Here is a 19037-nt window from a genome sequence, read left to right as displayed (position 1 = left end):
CAACCTGCCTACGACGATTTATGCACTCGTGGTACCAGATTGCAAGGCATGTTCTGAACTTTGCAGAGACGATGCTGCCTAACAGAGCGACGCCCATGAACTACTCTCCTACTGTACATGCAAGCTTTTACACCATGAAGCCCAGATGGAGATTAATTTTGTGAAAGAATGTATAGGCAAGCCCTTATGATGATGATCTTTGCCACATACTCCCTCTGTTCCTAAATATAAGTTTTTTTGGAGGTTTTACTAGTGCTAACGGACTACATACAGATGTATATAAACACATTTTAGAGTATAGATTCGTTCATTTTATTTCGTATGTAGTCTCTAGTAGAATCTCTACAAAGGATTATATTTGGCTGCGGTTCGATGTCGGCGCATTTTGGCCAGCTTCATCTTGGAGGCTGTGACGTCAGCGACGCTCGTCTGGTGGAGCAACGTCATTGCTGTTTGCGTCATCAGGCTTGGGATGCTCCGGGGGAAACCCTAGATCTGGGTCTTCCTGGATCGGACGATGATGACATTTTATCGCCTTCCCTCCTGGGAGCATCGTTTTGGAGCAAGTGCTGGCTCGAGGAATGGTGGAGCGGTGCTTCATCTCACATTGATGGCGGCGGATATCGGCGGCATGGCGTTGTGGGGACTCGGCGACCGATGCGTGGAGATGGACTCGCGCAGGAGGAGGTAGCTGTCTGGCGTCATGGTGACGTCGATGGCAGAGTGGCTACACAAGGTAGAAGCCTCAATATCTGCTCTAAAGATGGATCCGTGGAAGATGACGGCGACAGCACACGAGTGCGTCATATCGGTTTTGTGCCCTACACCCTGTATGTGGCAGATGGCTCGACCGGCTCTGTTGGGGCTCCCGGTTTTTTATGTTAGGATCAGGTAACTGGTCTGGGTATGTGGCCCAGCTAGCATCCCTTCATCATATGGATAAAAGTAGTGACAACTGTTGCGAAGTTGGCAGATTCAGACACATTGTTGTAATACTTTGTAAGGTCTTCGAGAATAATCAATAAAATGGTCGCATGCATCTTCCAGATGCAGAGGCCGGGGGTCATCCTCCTTTTCTAAAAAAAATAAATAATAATAATAATTTAGGAACCGAGGGAGTATCTTTTCATTATGGTTGTACATGCCATCTAAAAAATTGCTTAATTTGTTGCCCTATATGGTTTGTCGACAGATCAAGATCTTCTATTGATTCTAGTATATTGTAATTCTGCATAATACGAAGGATATCCAGAACATGTTTCAAAATTTATAGAAAATATGTCTAAAATTCTTGAAGTTGCTACTCTGCAAAAAAAGTTTCGGCTCTTGCAAGTTTCTGAAGAAAACATCATGGTATTTGAACAACTGTTATACATTGAGAAATATGCGACAATAGCAATCAGAAACTTCATATTATTCTAATGTACAACAATAGTTTTCTAGATGTGTGGTACATGTGTCAAAAGTTAGGGTATAGATGTATGTATAATGTGCAGTTTGCTCCTAAAAAAACCCATCCAACCCTTCTTCTCCATTGGGGCTCTCAACTTCACCCTGCCTTCATTGCCTCCATCGCCTTTTGTATCTCCAAGGACATTGCCGAGTCTACGCTTCCCGACGATATCTTTCGGTGCGCCTTCTGTAGGTGTAGCTTGAGTGAGCTACTGCTGAGGCCAGCATTCTTACCACAAATGGGGCACACTTTCATTGAAGGCCTCTTGTGCTGCCACTCCATGGAGGTTCTACCGTGCAGCTTCTTGTCAAGGTCCAACAAGACCTTGGCGAAGCCGTCATTGGGTTGTGCACGACGGTGCACCTTCTTCAACATGTTCCATGCTTCTAGAAGAGTACAATTTCTAAACAAACATGAAGCAAATTAAGTCAATTAAAGCAACATAGTGGTAAATTGAAATTTAAGGCTTTCACACATAATAAATGTAAAAAGAACTATCATAATTCTTATGAGGCTCGACACAGATTCGTATCCCAAGCAAAGCTTGTATTGATTATGTTAAGCACAGTTTGGTTATTGGTGGTTTTCATCAGTTTCTTAACCAGATACTGACATATAATGCCTCATTGGTAACTGCAAACAAAAACATTTGTTATGCAGCCTTACTTTCTAAGCATCAGGTAAGCAAGAACGATAGTTGTACTTCGACTTTTTCCTTCAAAACAATGCACTAGAACTTTCCCCCGCAAATGCTCAACAAAATCAATGAAATCACATGCATCTTGGAAAACATCGGTGATTTCTGCGTTTTCATCATCATTTATCTGTAGAAAAGAAACACAAAGTGTCCAAGGAAGCAAGAAAATTAGTTCCTTATTATGGCCGAGGAAGCTGTAAAGTGGAGTTCGGCCATTGGATGCATGAAAATGATCTTGCAATAAACGTTATTCACAAAATTGTCATATGTACGTACTGAGAAGTTTCGATAGTCAAAGAGGGAAGGCTTCTGAGATTCCGACTGTCCAATTTCATTCGCACACAAGCACAATACGTGGGTGATGCCAAGGTGCTGAAGTGTGTATGTTGACCGAGCAGCTAGAGCACCGCCAATATACATGTGATCTGTGATTTGAGAAGGACGTTCTGTACTTGCAGAATCAGAAATCAGTGATATTCTCTCAAGAAGGTGCTCAAGACGGACCTGAAAACAGAAGTTCATATGCTCAGTTGCTAAAATATATTCCTTCTGTCCCAAAATAAGTGTCGCAAACTTAATACTAAGTTAGTATAAATTTAGTACTAAAACAGCGACACTTATTTTGAAACGGAGGGAGTAGATAGTTTGTTGCCAAGCAGGGTAGAATAGGATCACCTTCAACTCATAAGCATCAACAGCAACACTATTATCTATCCCTTCAAAGAAGCCAGTGTTGAAATTGTTGTCATGACACAACTTTACAACGTCAGTCCTGAGCACGTCATTCCATTGTTCTATTTCTTTGCTTAACTCACTGTCTACCTGCAACAAGGCAATGGTGCATCTATAAGCATCACGATACAATCATCTTCGAAAATGCAACTAATCCTAGCTTGCCTCCTCGACATGATCAAGTCGGGGACCAGGCATTGGGCATCCGCATGCGGGAGGGGTTTGGTAGCTTTCCTTTCGGAGCTGCATTTGTCCAACTATTTGAGGTGGCATTTTATAATCATTTGGTGTTGCCGTTCTTAAACTTGTCTGCCCTTCCCCTCCCGGTGGTTCTCCAACGCGGGGCGGTGGCGTTCTAGGTGGCGGCGTGGCTCCCCGACACGGTGTGGGCGGACGGCTGGGCGGCGGCGTCGTCGTTGACGGCAAGGTTGCCGCTGCGGCGTGATTTAGGGGTGGCCTCCCGGACCAGATCTGGGCCCTGCAAGGCCCATCTGGACCTGGGTGGGCCAACGGCGGAGCGGGTCTGTGGCGGAACTTTCGGAAGTCGGGGGAGCGGCGACGAGCGGCTGGGTGCTGGCAACGCCGTTGCCAGCCTGCTGCAGCATGGCCGACAGGGCTTAGCGGGCCCGTTTACGGCCTAGCTGGGCCAGGGGTGGCCTGATATGCCCTGCTGTCATGTCCGGTTGGTGGCCGCGATGGTGCCGGAGGTGCGAGCCTCCCGCACGTCTGCGGTGAAGGTGGATCTCCTCCCGCTCTGTTTCGGTGCTGCTACTCCATCGTTTGGTGCAGCTCTCCGATCTCCTTGGATTCGTGTTGGTGTTTGACGTGAGACTGCCTGGATGGTGGCGCAACCGTGCTGGCGCATGGGTTTAGGCGGTGGTTTGGTTGGTCGGTTCCGGTTGGGCGGTGGGATGTGGAGTGCGGGAGAAATCCTTGCCAGTTCGTCTGACTCCGATGCGGTGAGACCGACGGGTGCCACCATTCCTTCCTGGAGGGTATCGGTGGTAGCTATCCCCTACCTCCTTCCACGTGCCGGGGGAAACCCTAGGATTCGTCCGGGCAGCAGCGTCGTCGACGTCGCATCCGTTCTTGGAGGTGCTGCTTGGCACGCGGCGGATCAGAGCCTCGGGCTGTGGTGGTTTGTCTCCGGAAGGCGCAACGCTGGCGATCGTGGCGGATCATCCGCTCTTTGTCGAGCTAACACTGTTGGCATTTGTTTCTTTTTCGTTTTTTAGGGCTTGATGTGTTGTTCGCCTCAGTAATGATCTATGTACGGTGTTGGTTGCTTTGTATACAAAGCGGAGGAAACTTTTTTTCGATAAAACTCTTACAAGTGCACTAGATAAACGTTTTTTTCCTGTGGCATGTTTATTTAGAAATTTGAACCATGGAAATGCTGTCCTCAAACTCAGGTTGGGTGAGCAAGCAAGGTAACTACTTGTGAATGATGGAGATAACACACCATCAAAGCATTCACAAAGAGAAATAGTTATCGAGATACACACCTATGATATTAATTGCTAATTTGTATATTTATCTAGTATGTGAAATCCTTTATAAATGGTTATTTGGTTTGCTACAACTAATTTACTAACCTTATGGTATACTATATCATTTCAGCCGAGTATTGAAATAGTGCAAAACAAATAGATAGCAACTAGATTCTTGTGTATAATCTGTTAAAAATCGATAAATTTTCAATGAGCACTTCAAAGAAGTTAACCTTGGCATACTTGTTAAATTCCCTGAGCTTCATCGTCAATCGTAGACCACGGGATGCATCGCCATTTGCTTTCGCGTTCTTCGTCATAAAGCTCTCTCGGTAGATAGGAGAAGACATGTCAAAACTATCACGGGATAAGGTACGGGATGGCCTACGCATATGCCGTGGAACTTCGGAATCACTCACATCAGTATGTGCCTCAACTAGACACAATGGTGAATCACAATGACTTGCATCTTCCTTGTCAGATTCATTTGAACCTTTATACATAAGACTGAAGAAAATTTTCAATAGAGCATCCAACTTCTGGTAAAGTGTGAGCAGAAAAATGTGGAACCGTTGAAGGTCCCTCAGAGCACTACGAAAACCTCCTCGGAATGAATTAACTACTGTTACCATGTCACTCTCAGACAGAGGAGAATGATAGCTATGATCAGATGACATGTCATATTCTTCGGGTCCAGGGGTACCAAGTTTTCCAGTGGACACCTCAAACAAGAGGTTCGAAGAATAGTCCAGGTGGTTTAGTGTTAGTTCCACCAGTTTTGGATAGCTCTCTTGATCTTTCGTCCGTTTACTGGCGGGTGGTCTTCGTGGTACAACCGAATCAATGGCTACAATATGAAATCTGGAAATCTCAGGCTCAATGTGATCATAAGAGTCTTCCAAAAGCTCTGAGATATCTGAGCCGACACTGCCGCTTATTGAAACGGATCTTCTCTGCATCTGTTTTTGAGGGCTTTTGATTATCTGTGGCTTGTAACGGATGATGGCAGAATCATGAACATCGTCCAATGAATCAAGGTTTGCATAAGCTTCTTTGTTGGCAACAAGTAAATTTGCATAGTTTCCACGCCAACCAAGGGGCCGACACCGCAGCCTATCCTCATTTCTCAGAACGAGGTCCAGGATTAAGATCCTACCTAAAGCTTCAGCAGTTTTTTCAGCAAACTCCCGTGAATCAAATGGTGTTGTGCTCTCTAGTAGTGGGGAGCCATGTACATAACTGCAAAAACAACATTGAAATTTCTTTCATGTTAACTATGTACCATATTACGCGCCAAAAAAAATTATGTACCATATTGTTAGGTACATTACTGGTAACTTGGAGTTAATACTTCATCAGGAATAGACATCGGCTCAGTTCGATAGCTTCTAGCATCTCAGTGCAAATCATCTCCTGAAATTCATCACCAACAGCTATTGCTGCATGTCGAGCATTCTCTACTGCATCCTTTATTTGTTGCCATTCACATGAGGAGCTATGAATCACTCTTCCCTGCATTGGTCAAGAGAGTTCACACTATATTATTTGTGTAGTTAGCCTGAATGAGAGTGGGGACTTTTGGCGGGCGACCTCCATGGAGGTTGTTTTTTGAAGAAATCGATAACCACATTTTCAAGTTTCAAAAGATTGTGAAAAATATCTACACATTCATATGAATTTATTATACATGTGTATCAAATCCGACGATGAAATAAATTATGGTGAAACCTACACATAAAAGAAAGAAACCTTCATTTCTAATAGTGAACAGTATTTGTAGTGTGCATCAGTTTGAAAATCACTATTTGTCTTTTTTGTGTAGCTCTCACCATAATGTATTTCATCTTCAAAATTTACGCACGTGTAGAATACATCCATGTAAACTTGTATGATTTTTTTCAGAATTTATAGAAACTTCAAAATAAAAAAAAACCTCCATGGAGATCGCCCACTGTTGGCATTTTCTAGCCTGAATGCCTGCTACAGCAAAGCAATTACTTACTTGAGGAGTTCTCACGCCAAGCCATTTAGCCAGTTCATATCCGAACCGTTCCGACTGTGTGGCCATCCTTGATGGTGCTATTTTAATGACTGCCGCTGCTTCATTTGAAGGAATTTCATCGTTTTTAGATGTTCTGAACAATGCAATGAATACAACTCCTCCAGAATTTACAGTCACCTGTGCAGGGTGTGGTATGGCTCATTAGAAGGAAACTAGAGCCATGGCTAATAAACTACTCCCTCCGACCCAAAATAAGTGTCTCAACTTTTGTACTCCCTCCGTCCCAAAATAAGTGTCTCAACTTTGTACTAGCTCTAATACAAAGTTGTATTAAGCTTGAGACAGTTATTTTGGGACGGAGGGAGTATATGATATTTTGGGACGGAGGGAGTAGTTTTTCCATATGAAGCGGAATCCTTGTGAGAGATATTGGTGTTAGGTTTTTGCGGAGGTGTTGTGAGCTGTAGCACAGTTCACATGATGCTTACTGGATCAGTACATTGTGGTAAGCAGAAAAAGAAAGTAACGAATCTCGACTCGATGACCACTGAGATGAGATTTGGCGAGCGAAGTAATCTATCTAGGATAAAAATTTAAGCTTACCAGTTACTGGGAGAATCTTATCAACAACAGGGAAGACAATTTACACTAAGATGGATAAGTAAAAAGGAAAATACGAACCTCAAAACTTCTATTAATATCATCCTCAGTGGGCTCCGTACTTGTGGTAGTATGTTTTGTATGGTGCAATGAAGAAAGAGAGGTCCAGGAGAAGTGACTTGACTCAATATCCATCATAGAAACCCTCCCAAGCCTTTCCCAGAGGCTTGTTTTCGGCAAATAATCACATGGGCCGGATTCGATTACACCGCTACCAGAGTCTACAATTTCAAGCACATCTGGACTGCAATATAGAAACTATATAACATTTAATAACTTGGTTGAGAAACTTATGACATGAGAGTAAGTGTCATAAGTTTCTCAACCATGTTCTTGGCGGGAAAGAGCCATGAGAGTAGTGGTACAAAAAGAGAATGACCATCACAACACATGTAGAACAAATCGAACCTCTCAAAAGCATGTCACGTTGATCAAAGATTACGACGGAAGCATAGTCTCAGGGTACATGTAACTTGGAAGCAAACCACTCACAAATAATAGTAATGTAAGTGTAACCAAGCATATCATACAAAATTAAGCCAATTAATTATGGTATCTGATTCATATCTCAATAGGAATCACAAAAAAAGACGATCCTTACGAATTATGGATCAGACATGGTAGATACTACAATTAAGTAATTAATAGATCCCATGAGCAACTTACTAATTCCTACCTGATTGAGGATTCGATAGCCAAAATGCCCGATTCTGGTTGTGGCGACTGGGATAATGAGGAGATCTTCCTGGTGTGCTTCCTCATTGACGCTACCCATTCCTCGAATCCACTCTGCAATAAATCAGGTCAACCTGGCTCTTTCCCGCCAAGGACATCGCCTGGAACGAAAGAAATATTTTTTGGTTGGTACGACACACTTACGAAGGAGGATGTGCGGGAAAAGGACCTCAATTCTATTCTCTCTTCCATTCGTACATCAAAATGTGAACAAATGACAAGTGAAAATCGAGTTCTTTAGATAATCTCATCAAGTTTGGCCCGGTCTGGAATTTGTGAAGTTTGCGACCAATCAAAGGCAAGAGGATGAAGAAGAAGAGCAAACATGCTATTCTCCAAGAACTTCGGCACGAGTTAACGCGCATGCAGGCCATCCATGTTGTCCCAATTATTTTCGGCCAACCATGTGAAGGCGCATGCAAGCCATCCATGGTACTTGCGAAGAGGGCATGCATGTGTATTGCCATTATATTCTCCCTGTTAGACGATCTCTTCAATGATACAAAAGTAAGTCAAGGAAAACATGTTGAGCGGGGTGTGTTGTGTCGCCTTCGCCTCATGCGCTTGCATCTCCTCACCAGAAATACACAACCGTCCTCTGTCTTCACTGTTATGGATCCAGACATGGGGATAAATAGTTTGATGGCAGTACTACATCCCTTCCAGTTTATAGGGTTCAATTTTAAAACCTCACCAACCAAGATAGATGATGAGTGGTGGAATAGTTTTATGGTTTGCAAAAATACCCAATTAATGCGCTCGTTTTACTCAAAAGGTTGTGTTTGCAAATGCATTAATTACAATGCTCGCATGCATGAGCAATAACTTTTACATGCAATGGTAAATTTTCTTTTAACCTTTGCATGCAAAGATTTAATGCATCTTCAAATCTGAACTTGTGGTGGGGAACAATCAAATTGAGACTTATAGAATGAAAAAAAAAAAAACTAAACTGTCGAGATAAGCCGTATAAACCGAAAGGGAGGAAGTAGGTAATGTTTAAAATTTCTTCATGATTCACTTTCTGAATGTGCAGTGGGGTACTCCACTGATTAGAGCAAGAAGAAGCAACTAATCTGTCATTGTTTTATCACCCATGTTGGTTTTTTGGTAACTCGTGAGAAATCACCATGCATGCATTCAATTCATTTAGAGTATTCCCCATAATCCATTTATTGGTCTCTGTGTTTTCTCATTAAGATTTTATTGGGGGACTTGATATTCAGTCACTGCTGATCGTATAAAACCTCAGATATTGTAAGGTCCCAACACTTAATCGTTTCATAGGGTATTGAGCTTAAAATTAATCTCCTAACTGAAGACGGATGAGCGCAGGGCGGTGGCGCCGTTAGGCGCCGTTGTGGCGTCAACGGATGTCCTGACTGGCAAGAATGATGCGGATTTCTCTCCTGAAGATGGGTCAGTGGGCCGATGATGATGGCGGCGTGCATGTACTGTGCACTTTAGGTCTGTTGCACCGGCTGTTGGTCCCGGTACGTTATGTGGATGGATTGGCGATAGCACCGGTTTTATATATGGGGAGTGAGAACACTCCATATTAGTGATGGCTTTGGGTGGTTTGATATATATTTTTGTCAGACCTTTGTGAAATAATTAATAAAGATGGCTGCATGCATCGATTGATGCAGAGGTCAAGGGTTTAACCTCCTTTTCCGAAAAAAACTGAAGAGCATGAAAAAAAATCAGCATTCAAACGAGTATGTTTAGGCTCCCATGAAATGTATTTTCTTTTTACTTTTCTACTTTCACTTTTGATATGGTGCTGAAACCCTTTCTCAAGTGTCCTTTCATCTGCATCGAATGATGGTGGAAAGATGGTGTTCTATATGGTATACATGACGCAAACTTATAATAAACTGATATATTTTGCTAACCTATTTTTGTCATACTATAGTCCCCACGAGTATAACGTTTTCTTGTTATATAGCTACCATGGTTAACCACATGAAAATATTGTTAAATGCTAATTATTAATTCTTTATTACACATTTGTAATATATATCACTGAATTATTTTGCTTATGCTAAATTTAATAGTGTGTCTGTGTTTTTTTAGCATGCATTTTGCTTCTTACCTAGATAACGCTTGTGCTATAAAACTTATTGAATATTGAATATGACTTTGTTCCTTGGTGTTCGCATATCCTTGATGACCAATGCTTGCTTGCTAGTATCCATATATATATATATATATAATAGTATGTATTTTCTTATCTGGATTAGTTGATGGCCTTTCCTACCGTGGATACTAGGCCACACATGATATCATAAAATAAAATAAAAACTTTAGCATTTATATATAGTCCTGTGCTTCTGCATGAATGCATCTTTTTGTTCCGTATGAGGAGTTTCTTAATTGTTATTGTCATGTTGCAAAACCATCTATGTTATCGTTCCTTTTAGTATATAAAAAATAGTCCTTTGTATGAACTCTTGGTGCCTTTTGATGCATATAGTCCCGCTGCCAAATTTGAGTGCATATAGGTTCTGTTTAAAGTTAAAATTCAACTAAGTTTATCAGAATATTTATCAACATTTATAATATCAAATCTTTACTATTAGATTCATCATGAAATATATTTTCACATGATGTATATTTAGTATTATAAAAGTTCTAGGATAGAATACTACTCGTGGAGACTATATAACAAGAAAAAGTTATGATGAAAACCTGAATATCAAATCTTTACCATTAGATTCATCACTGGAATTCCATTAAGAAGAATGACAGTTTTGCTAGAAGTGAGCAGAAATCAAACGACTTGATCCATTTACCGGAGAAACCCCTGGCGGTAAGGATGGCCAGAAGAGAGGGCCAACATACTGAGTAGAAAGCTTTTGGGAAGTCAAGCTTAATAACCGTCGTGGGATCCTTTGTCCTTGCACACACATGTAGGATAACAGGTGCATGTAAAAATATTTCTGACTTCCGAGATAGTACGCCCAGAGAGGAACCCCATTTTTGTCTGGATGAACAAGAAGAGGGATAACTGTCTTTAGACGATTTGTGAGGAGATTTGCAATGGCTTTGGCAAGTCAATTTTGAAGAGAAATGGGTCTAAAGCATGGTTTTCAATTTAAGTTTGAGAAAAAATTTAGCACTCACCGAAATCACCAAAATCCAGTGAATTTCAGTTTAAAATTTTTGAACCATATTTTGAAAAATATTTGAATTCCTTTGAATTACTGAAATTGCCGAAAGATTTTGACCGAGGAATCCCACTGAAAGTGAAAACCATGGTCTAAAGGGATGTTTTGGGGATAAGGACAATGAACGCTGGGTTTAATTAGGCAGGAAATATCCGCGGATAGGTTGAAAAAACTACGGAACAGGTCAGAGACCTCTTGTCTAAATTTAGGCCCTCACCTCCGCTAGCTGTTGGCACTAGCACCACTCACTCCCTCACTCTTATTACAACTCCACGCCACACTCGGCTCCTTATTCTCCTCTCAGCCTGTTAATGGTCGACATCACTACTACACTCACGTATAGTCAGATTAGATCCATCCATGCAAGCTAAACACGCTCCGGTGTCCGTTTTGCTGGTTCTCTTCGTGCTCTCCCTCGTCCTCACGCTCGTGCCGCAGCCGCAGAAATCATTCTTCCGGACTCGGCCACGGCCGCTTCTGATCGACATTGCGTCCGGTGGTTGTGACTACTCCGACGGGACATGGGTGAAGGACGCCACCACCGGGACGCTCTACGGGGAAGACTGCCCCTTCCTCGATCCCGGCTTCCGCTGCGAGCGCAACGGCCGGAGCGACTCGTCATTCCGGCAATGGCGCTGGCAACCTCACGGCAGCTGCCACCTCCCTAAGTAGGTAGCCATCCCCATTGACATCTCCCATCATTTCAGAACAAAATATCTCGTCTTCTCTCCGCCACCTTTCTAAGTATGTTCAAATTCAATAGGTTTAATGCGACGGATATGCTGGAGAGGAGCCGGAACGGCCGAATCGTGTTCGCCGGCGACTCCATCGGCCGTAACCAGTGGGAGTCCATGTTGTGCATGCTCGCCAGCGCCGTGCCAAATGGTTCAAGGATATACGAGCAGTCCGGGAAGCCCCTCAGCCGGCACAAGGGCTACCTCTCGATGGTCTTCGTGGACTACAACCTCTCCGTGGAGTACTACCGTGCGCCGATGCTAGTCATGGTCGACCGCATCCCGCCGGTAGCAATGAAAAAAGGCGCAAGGGTCACCAGGGGTGCCATCCGGCTCGACACGCTGCCACGGCACGCCACACGCTGGGCCGGCGCTGATGTGCTCGTCCTCAACACCGGTCACTGGTGGAATGAGCACAAGACCATCAAATCGTACGTAATTAGTTAACCAATCAGGGCGTGATAGCTACTGAATTGGGTTGCTATGACGACCGTGATTTATTGACTAGAGCTGCATTGATCCGTACTTGCAGAGGAAATTATTTCATGGTGGGTGATCGGTTCAACATGACAATGGACATCAAGGAAGCGTTCCGGTTGTCCATGAAGACGGTGAAAGATTGGGCACTAAGCAACCCACGACTCTCTAGGAGCAGATACATCTTCTTTAGGAGCTATTCTCCGTCGCACTACGACAACGGAACGTGGGACACAGGCGGCTCGTGTGCGGACCAATGGGATCCTCTTATGATGACTACCGGCGAGAGCGACCAAGAGTATTCATGGATCAATGTGATGATCTCAAGCATGGCACGGAGCAAGAGTAGACAATGGATAAACAATAGGGTGGTGTTCTTGAACATAACACACATGACAAGACTGAGACGGGACGGTCATCCGTCGCGGCACCGAGAGCCCGGGACGCCGCCAGATGCCCCAGAGGATTGCAGTCACTGGTGCCTGCCAGGCGTGCCAGACGCATGGAACCAAGTGATGTATGGGCACCTCGTGTCTACGGGATACGGCATGAGGTCGGTCAAAAAATAATCACCAGCTCGCCTTGCACCACTTGTACATGCCTGCACAGACAGACATCACACTCACGTTATATATTTCAAGAAATGCACAATTAGCATTGATATAGATAGGGTAGGGAGCAAGAGCATGGTGTATCACAAAAGAATAAATATGTAGTATCTAAAGAGTTTCACTCTTGCACGTAGGGTAGGGAGGAGTAATGCTAGTGTCACTGGCAAGGTTTTACAGAGTTTATGGATTGATCTTAGTTGACCTTCAGCTTATACCATTTCAAAAAATACCTCATGAATAACATACAAAATAAATTTCAATTGCTCAATAAATCTAGAATTTCTACTCAATGCTCAATGATCCAATAAAATAGATGTAAGGTTAAAAAAGTACTAACAATAATATGACAATACAACAAAAATAATAATTTAATTGATCCACGGTACAAGAACCAACGCATTCAAGGCATTATAAAAGAATAATTCCATATAAAAATTATAAATGATGCAAAACTAAAAAACTTACCACTTCCATGAAGTAAAAGTCTTCATCTTCTATTTCTACAACATAAATGAAAATTGCAAATGCATCAAATTGAGTTCAACATAAATGAAATTGCAAATGCATCAAATTGAGTTCAACAATAATGATTTTAACAATACATCAATTTGAGTTCAACAATACACAATACAACACCGAAATTGCAATCGGCTTTCCTTCTTCTTCCATGACTAAGTATATAATACATACACACACACCTTTCTTTCAGTTAAATTTAGTTCAATGCAGTTCATACACGAAGCTTAGTAGGTTAAATTATACAACACAATACAAATGCAAACTACAAAGAATTAAAGAAATTTATCAAGGTTAGGTAGGGAAGAGCAAAACGAGGATGGCGCCCAGCTGCGGACAGCAAACACAGAGGTGGAGCTGGGACGTCGGGGAGGGACCACGGGAGCATGGGCTTGCCTGGAGAAGTGGATGGCGTTGATACATGGCCGTCTCCAGGAATTTAGGGGCCCTGGGCGAAATGTAAACATGACCTTATTTTTCAAAGAACATACAAGTACGTAATGGTCACAGATATGCAAACTCTAGCTTGATTGTAGAATTTCAGATGTGTGTTATGATGTACAAATTTAGAAATATACCTAATATCGATGTTAAAAACTGAAGGTACCAATCTGATCTCATGCTGTTCTACCTAAAAGCACCATCCGTCTAGTATCATCTCTGCTATAGTTGTACTGCACACTGTAGATAAGTACTCCTACTAAACAAGCTATAGAGGCAACTAGAAATAGGAACACTGGCTACAACCGGCGGGAAAAAATGTAGTGGCGCATCCATGAAAAAAAACTTGGCATATGATTGACCGGATCATATAGGCTTACTAATTAACAGACCAGCCAAACTGACGAATGAAGCAAGTGGCGGCTGATAGATGAACATCGAATTGGCCCGCGATTGATAGGTTGATGGCCACGACACCATGATGGCCGAGCAGGAAGACGACGTCTATAGCGCTGGAGACGAATGTTTCCTGAGCTGCTGTGCGTATGAGTTTTTAGAACATTGTTGCTTGAAAATGTGTAAAACAATTTTTTAAATAAGTGTTGAAACATTTTTTTAGATGCAATCAACATTTTCTTATAATTAGAAGATTTGTTTTAACACACCACAAACATTTTTTGTAAATGCTATCAGCATTTCTTTATAGTTGCACCAACATTTTTTCGCACTGCACAAACATTTTTTCGGATTTTATCAACATTTATTTTATAGTTGCACCAACATTTTTGAACACTACATAAATTGTTTCTCAAACTGAGGTATTCTTTTTGGAATATGTGTCCAGTGAATAAACGAACAAAAAATGATCGAGCGAACAACGCCACTGGGCTGGCCCATTACCACGTCTCTTCAGGCGAGCAGATGGTTTCTAAAACTGAGGTATTCTTTCTGAATTATGTGTCGAGTGAAGGAACGGACGAAAAATGATCGAGCGAACAACATCACTGGGCCGGCCCATTACCACGTCTCTTCAGGCGAGTGGGCGGGTTGTCTCACTAGAAGCGAGACATAGCCGCGTCCATGAGTTAGGTCCTTCCTTCGGTTAGTCGTCGGCGTCTCGTGGCTGCTAAATGTGTATTGTGTCCTTTTACTGTGTGGATCAGTGTCTGATGAGTCCAAATTTTTGTGCGTACTTTGTGGTCTACTTTGTGGTCTTTGAGGCATTTATCGCCTTCATGCACTACTTTTTGTTAATAAACCCTCAGGTAATGGCTTTTGGAGCAATAATCATTTACTGGAGAAAATCCCTGGAAATGGCAATGGGATCATGCATTTATTGTGATATTTCCCTAAGAAAGTCAAGCAAGAGGGCCAAAGAAACAGCCGTCGTTGTGCTTCCAGGGCAAACGATGTCGTTCCATGTGACCGTAAGCGCCCATATGAGCGGTCGTTTGGCACGCCGTCGCCTCTGGGAGATCAGCTATTTTCACCCCGTGGAAGAAGATCGTAAATCAGACCCCAGGGACACTAGAACCTCGCCAGAAACAGGAATCCTAGCCGCCGGAGTGACCCGGGGAAAGGAACCGGCCAAGGGAGACTTGCTTCCACCTTCTCGATCAAGAGGGCTTCATCATCATTGTCTCCATCATCATCCTCATCACCCCCATATCATTTCACCTATTGTAATCTCAAAAACCCTAGAAGAACAGCTTGTGTATTACATGTACGATGCATCCATGTTTCCCATCATTGGTGAGATGATGCTTGCTGCCTGCATGAGTGAGTAATCCTCTTTATTCTCGGGGCATGGATGAACCCTAGTGTGTAATAGGTAGACTGGTATTAGGATTTAATATCCTCTGTGCATGTTTATGTTGATAATCTTATTGACGTTATGTGAGGTCAATCATCCAACATATGTCAACTTTGGATGGGAGGTTATTACTATTGGCTAACTGTATGGTTGTGGAGTTAGGTGACGTGACATGCGCCTTCTCCTTTTGTAGCAGATAGTTGCAACAGGGGGTAAAACGGAGACCACTTTGGCTGCATTGACGGGGACCTATTTTCCCTTAATCACCGCTTGACAAAAGGAATGGGGAAAACAGTGGTGGCGTATGGGATATGGAGATACCTCGAGTATGCACGTTCCTGTACCGGCTCCGCCCATAAAGAAAAGACATGTAATGTGGCTTAGGAATCCGAATTAGCATTGTGTTTAGGCACCACTATAGATGCACATCAGTTGGGATTCCGGACTCCTCGGAACGCTTTAACCATTTGTCTAAAGTCCATTTACATTACTCGTTGTTTATTTCAGTTGGTTTATTCACCTTTACACTGGCAACCTTATTACTATTATTTTTACTATAGTTGTGCATCACTTGCAAAGGAGCAAAGATTGATTCATGTGCTCCCTATGGGAACGATATTCTTACTTCAAAAAGGTTACAACTAAACCACATGCACTTGCAGGTCATCTTTGGCTTCAGGCCTCCTTTCACAGGGCTGAACTATGACGCCATAAAACTCTGTATATATACTAGCTGGGAAAATTTGCTAGGCCTCGGGCCTGGGTCCTGGGTGCCAGGGGCGCGGCTCCGCCCCTTTTCAAGTTGTTGCATCCACTCAATCGGTGTTTATATAGATAAAGACGAGCAAAGGAACCTGGATACTTGATCGTGTTCAAGTCGCGAATTATGAATAGCTCAGATTGATGTTTACGTTTCTTGTGGTGAAATTGGTATGCACTATGATTCGTCCAGAGAGATAGCTTCTTATTATATATAGTAACCGAATATTTTACTAAGTGATCTTATAGTGCTTTCCTTCTTTCTGATCCATATTAAATGTAAAAAATGGTTTATCAACTATATGTGTTTGCCTTCTTTCTGATCCATTAAGCCCCTGAAGAGCAGCCATGCAAAGCGCCCAAGCTGTTGAATTTGAGATGCGGGTTGGACGAGTTAAAAGATTTGTCATGGTTTATCAACTATGAGCTTTTGGTTACTTATCTTTGTTGTACTATATTAATAATCTGAATAAGGATATTGACAAGAAAAGTAATGAGAGAGCAACACTTGAATCTAAGGCTAAGAATATGCAGAAGATGGTCAGAGATTTGAGAGTGGAAGCATAAGTAGGTGTAATGTTTATCAGTCCTAATACTTGGCGGTTTCCTTCCTTTTTTGGAAAAGGGTCATATGTTATTGTAACAAAATAAAATTGTTGGTCATTCATGCCATTTGGTCGAGTTCTCTGTTTTGTGATTAGCAAACAAACAGCCAATTTTCTGTCCTCAACAGTTTGCAGTGTGTTTTATTTCTCAAAAATGGAGAAAAGATGCAAAGTATTTCTATAGTTTGCTAAGATTCAGCTTCTTTCATATACAAGTGACATAATCATTTTATTAGTATCTTTGTCTTTCAGTACTCATTCCAATGTGTATAAATGTTCAATGTAGTGGTTATTAATGGGCATATTTTCGTACAGGTTTACCAATAGTGAAGTAACATTTTTCTTTCCCACTCGCATGTGTCCCTAGCATCATATATTTAATGAGGCCATATCTTTTCTATGTTTATCCTCTTGTGTTTTAGTGCGTGTTCAAGTTTGTCCAATCGTTGAGCAAAGATCTCATCAAACGGTATTCAACTTGAGGGAAGAGTGCTCAGCATAGGTTCCTCTGAACAATGTTTGCTACTTCCCAATAACGACCCAAAACACGGGCAAATAGCTCATGTGCGACATCGTTGAGGAGCAATTGATGGACAACGACATCGTTGGCTAAAATGGCTCACGTGCGACGTTTTTTAGAGCACAAATAGCCCAGGTGCAACATGCGGTTTAAACGCAACTGATGTATGATGTTAGGATTATGTGAGACCACAGAACGTTGGACCCACCACCACTTATCCACGTCAGCGTGGGACATATCCAACTGACCGTGCTGGACCCACCTCACCGAAGCTAGACCCACCTGTCAGCGCGGGACCCACCTCACCGCAGCTAGACCCACCACTTATCCATGTCAGCGTGGGACCGACCTCACCGCAGCTATGCCAGAACAACGCCAGTGCCCGGTCGCTCACCCCCGTGCAATTTCTTCCCCCTTCCCCTATCTTCCTCTTCTCCGACGACGAAGCGCGGCAACGAGAGAGAGATGTCTACCTCCTCCTCCGCCTCGCAGTCAAGATGGCAACGGGATGGGAAGGTTAGATTTCACTTATTTGGCAGCAATTTTCTCTAGTTTCTCCCCATTTCGGTTTTTGTAGTTGAATTTGGAATTTAGGGTTCGTGTTGCTTTTTCCAGATCCTCAAGAAATGTGACCATTTTGAGTGGATGGATGCGTATATTGAGAGGCTTCAGTTTGAGGGCTACATTGATTTGAATGGGGTGGCAACCTGGGAGCTCAATTTGGGCTTGCCGCCGAATGATGTGGAGAATTGGGGGGACAGAGCCGTGACGACGACGAGGAATGCACGCAATGCTGAAGCAGATCAAGAAACATCTCAAACAGATGGTCGATTTGCAGAATCAAGCAAATACAATGGCAGAAGGTTTTTATGGTTGTATCATTGCTCTGTTTTTTTACTTGTTGTTCATCCGTCGCTAGAAGGGCGTGGATAGAATTTGTAGTCAGCTTGCGTCCCGTCCGCTTGAGGGCAGAGGACGTGATCTGTGCGACATGCCAAGTTCGCGGATTGATTTGCTATGGCAATTTCTTCAGTCAACTTGTTGCTGTCAGTCTGAAGTCCAACACTTGTATACACTGTTAGTTATTCAGTTAACGGGCAAGCCGATAAAAATTCAGCTCATGTTAAAAAAACTCAATGGGCTACCCAATAGATTGTTGGTCTGTGACAATGACGTTGAGTAAATGGGTCCATGAGTAAATAACCCAAAAAAGCCCACACGCGTAGGGGCACCAATATATCCTGACTTTTTTAACAATTGACCCGCAACCATGTAAAGAGACTAAGCCATGCAACCCTTTTAAACTGAACTTATGGCCCAATTACCACTTCCATGGGCTTTCGGGGCATATGCCTGAGGCCTTCTACAAAGAAGAAAAATATTGGCACGACTGTTTTTTTTGAACGGGAAATATTGGCAAATCATCCCGCGTCGTTTTTTGAACGCGGTGACGTCGTCATCCAGAACGAAAAAGAAAACCTCAAAGGTAACGAATGGAATTCTACATATATAGTAGGTCGAACATAGATAGTAGGTGGACGCACAATACATAGATGGGTACCCATACATAGATATATATTTCACGATACATAGATAGTAGGACGAACATAGTTTTTCATATA

The 19037-nt window shown here is 42.7% G+C and overlaps 2 protein-coding genes across 3 annotated transcripts; one reads left to right on the top strand and one right to left on the bottom strand.

The window, feature by feature from the left end:
- Positions 1-1386: 1386 nt before the first annotated feature.
- On the bottom strand, positions 1387-8021 carry LOC123412710 (dual specificity protein phosphatase PHS1-like). Of its 2 annotated transcripts, XM_045105648.1 has the most exons (10): positions 7914-7961; positions 7711-7823; positions 7056-7278; positions 6375-6551; positions 5724-5884; positions 4606-5611; positions 2826-2972; positions 2427-2654; positions 2120-2277; positions 1550-1856 (listed from the first exon to the last, which is right to left on the bottom strand). In XM_045105648.1, the coding sequence occupies exons 1-10, from the start codon at positions 7959-7961 to the stop codon at positions 1550-1552; spliced, it is 2568 nt and encodes an 855-aa protein (XP_044961583.1). The 2 variants fall into 2 exon arrangements, with proteins under 2 accessions (XP_044961584.1, XP_044961583.1); XM_045105649.1 differs by lacking the exon at positions 2120-2277 and having other exon boundaries at positions 1387-1856; positions 7914-8021.
- Positions 8022-11299: 3278 nt separating this feature from the next.
- On the top strand, positions 11300-18567 carry LOC123409558 (protein trichome birefringence-like 9). Its single transcript, XM_045102427.1, has 7 exons — positions 11300-11607; positions 11703-12104; positions 12206-12703; positions 17211-17226; positions 17592-17915; positions 18031-18278; positions 18498-18567. The coding sequence occupies exons 1-7, from the start codon at positions 11300-11302 to the stop codon at positions 18565-18567; spliced, it is 1866 nt and encodes a 621-aa protein (XP_044958362.1).
- The last annotated feature ends 470 nt before the right edge of the window (positions 18568-19037 follow it).

This window comes from Hordeum vulgare, chromosome 7H, assembly GCF_904849725.1.
Source record: "Hordeum vulgare subsp. vulgare chromosome 7H, MorexV3_pseudomolecules_assembly, whole genome shotgun sequence".
In the NCBI taxonomy this organism is placed as follows: Eukaryota; Viridiplantae; Streptophyta; class Magnoliopsida; order Poales; family Poaceae; genus Hordeum; species Hordeum vulgare.
The sequence above is the reverse complement of the archived record's forward strand: the minus strand, read 5'-3'. Positions and strand labels throughout refer to the sequence as shown.

What these genes read in the sequence shown, in the direction of transcription:
- LOC123412710 (XM_045105648.1), bottom strand. Translation starts at nt 7,961, where the DNA reads ATGGAAGAGAGAATAGAATTGAGGTCCTTTTCCCGCACATCCTCCTTC. An exon ending in ATATTAATAGAAGTTTTGAG is followed by an intron (nt 6,552 to 7,055) that starts GTTCGTATTTTC and finishes CACCCTGCACAG; the next exon opens with GTGACTGTAAATTCTGGAGG. An exon ending in AATTTAACAAGTATGCCAAG is followed by an intron (nt 2,973 to 4,605) that starts GTTAACTTCTTT and finishes GCCTTGTTGCAG; the next exon opens with GTAGACAGTGAGTTAAGCAA.
- LOC123409558 (XM_045102427.1), top strand. Translation starts at nt 11,300, where the DNA reads ATGCAAGCTAAACACGCTCCGGTGTCCGTTTTGCTGGTTCTCTTCGTG. An exon ending in GAGCACAAGACCATCAAATC is followed by an intron (nt 12,105 to 12,205) that starts GTACGTAATTAG and finishes CCGTACTTGCAG; the next exon opens with AGGAAATTATTTCATGGTGG. An exon ending in TCCGCCTCGCAGTCAAGATG is followed by an intron (nt 17,916 to 18,030) that starts GCAACGGGATGG and finishes TGCTTTTTCCAG; the next exon opens with ATCCTCAAGAAATGTGACCA.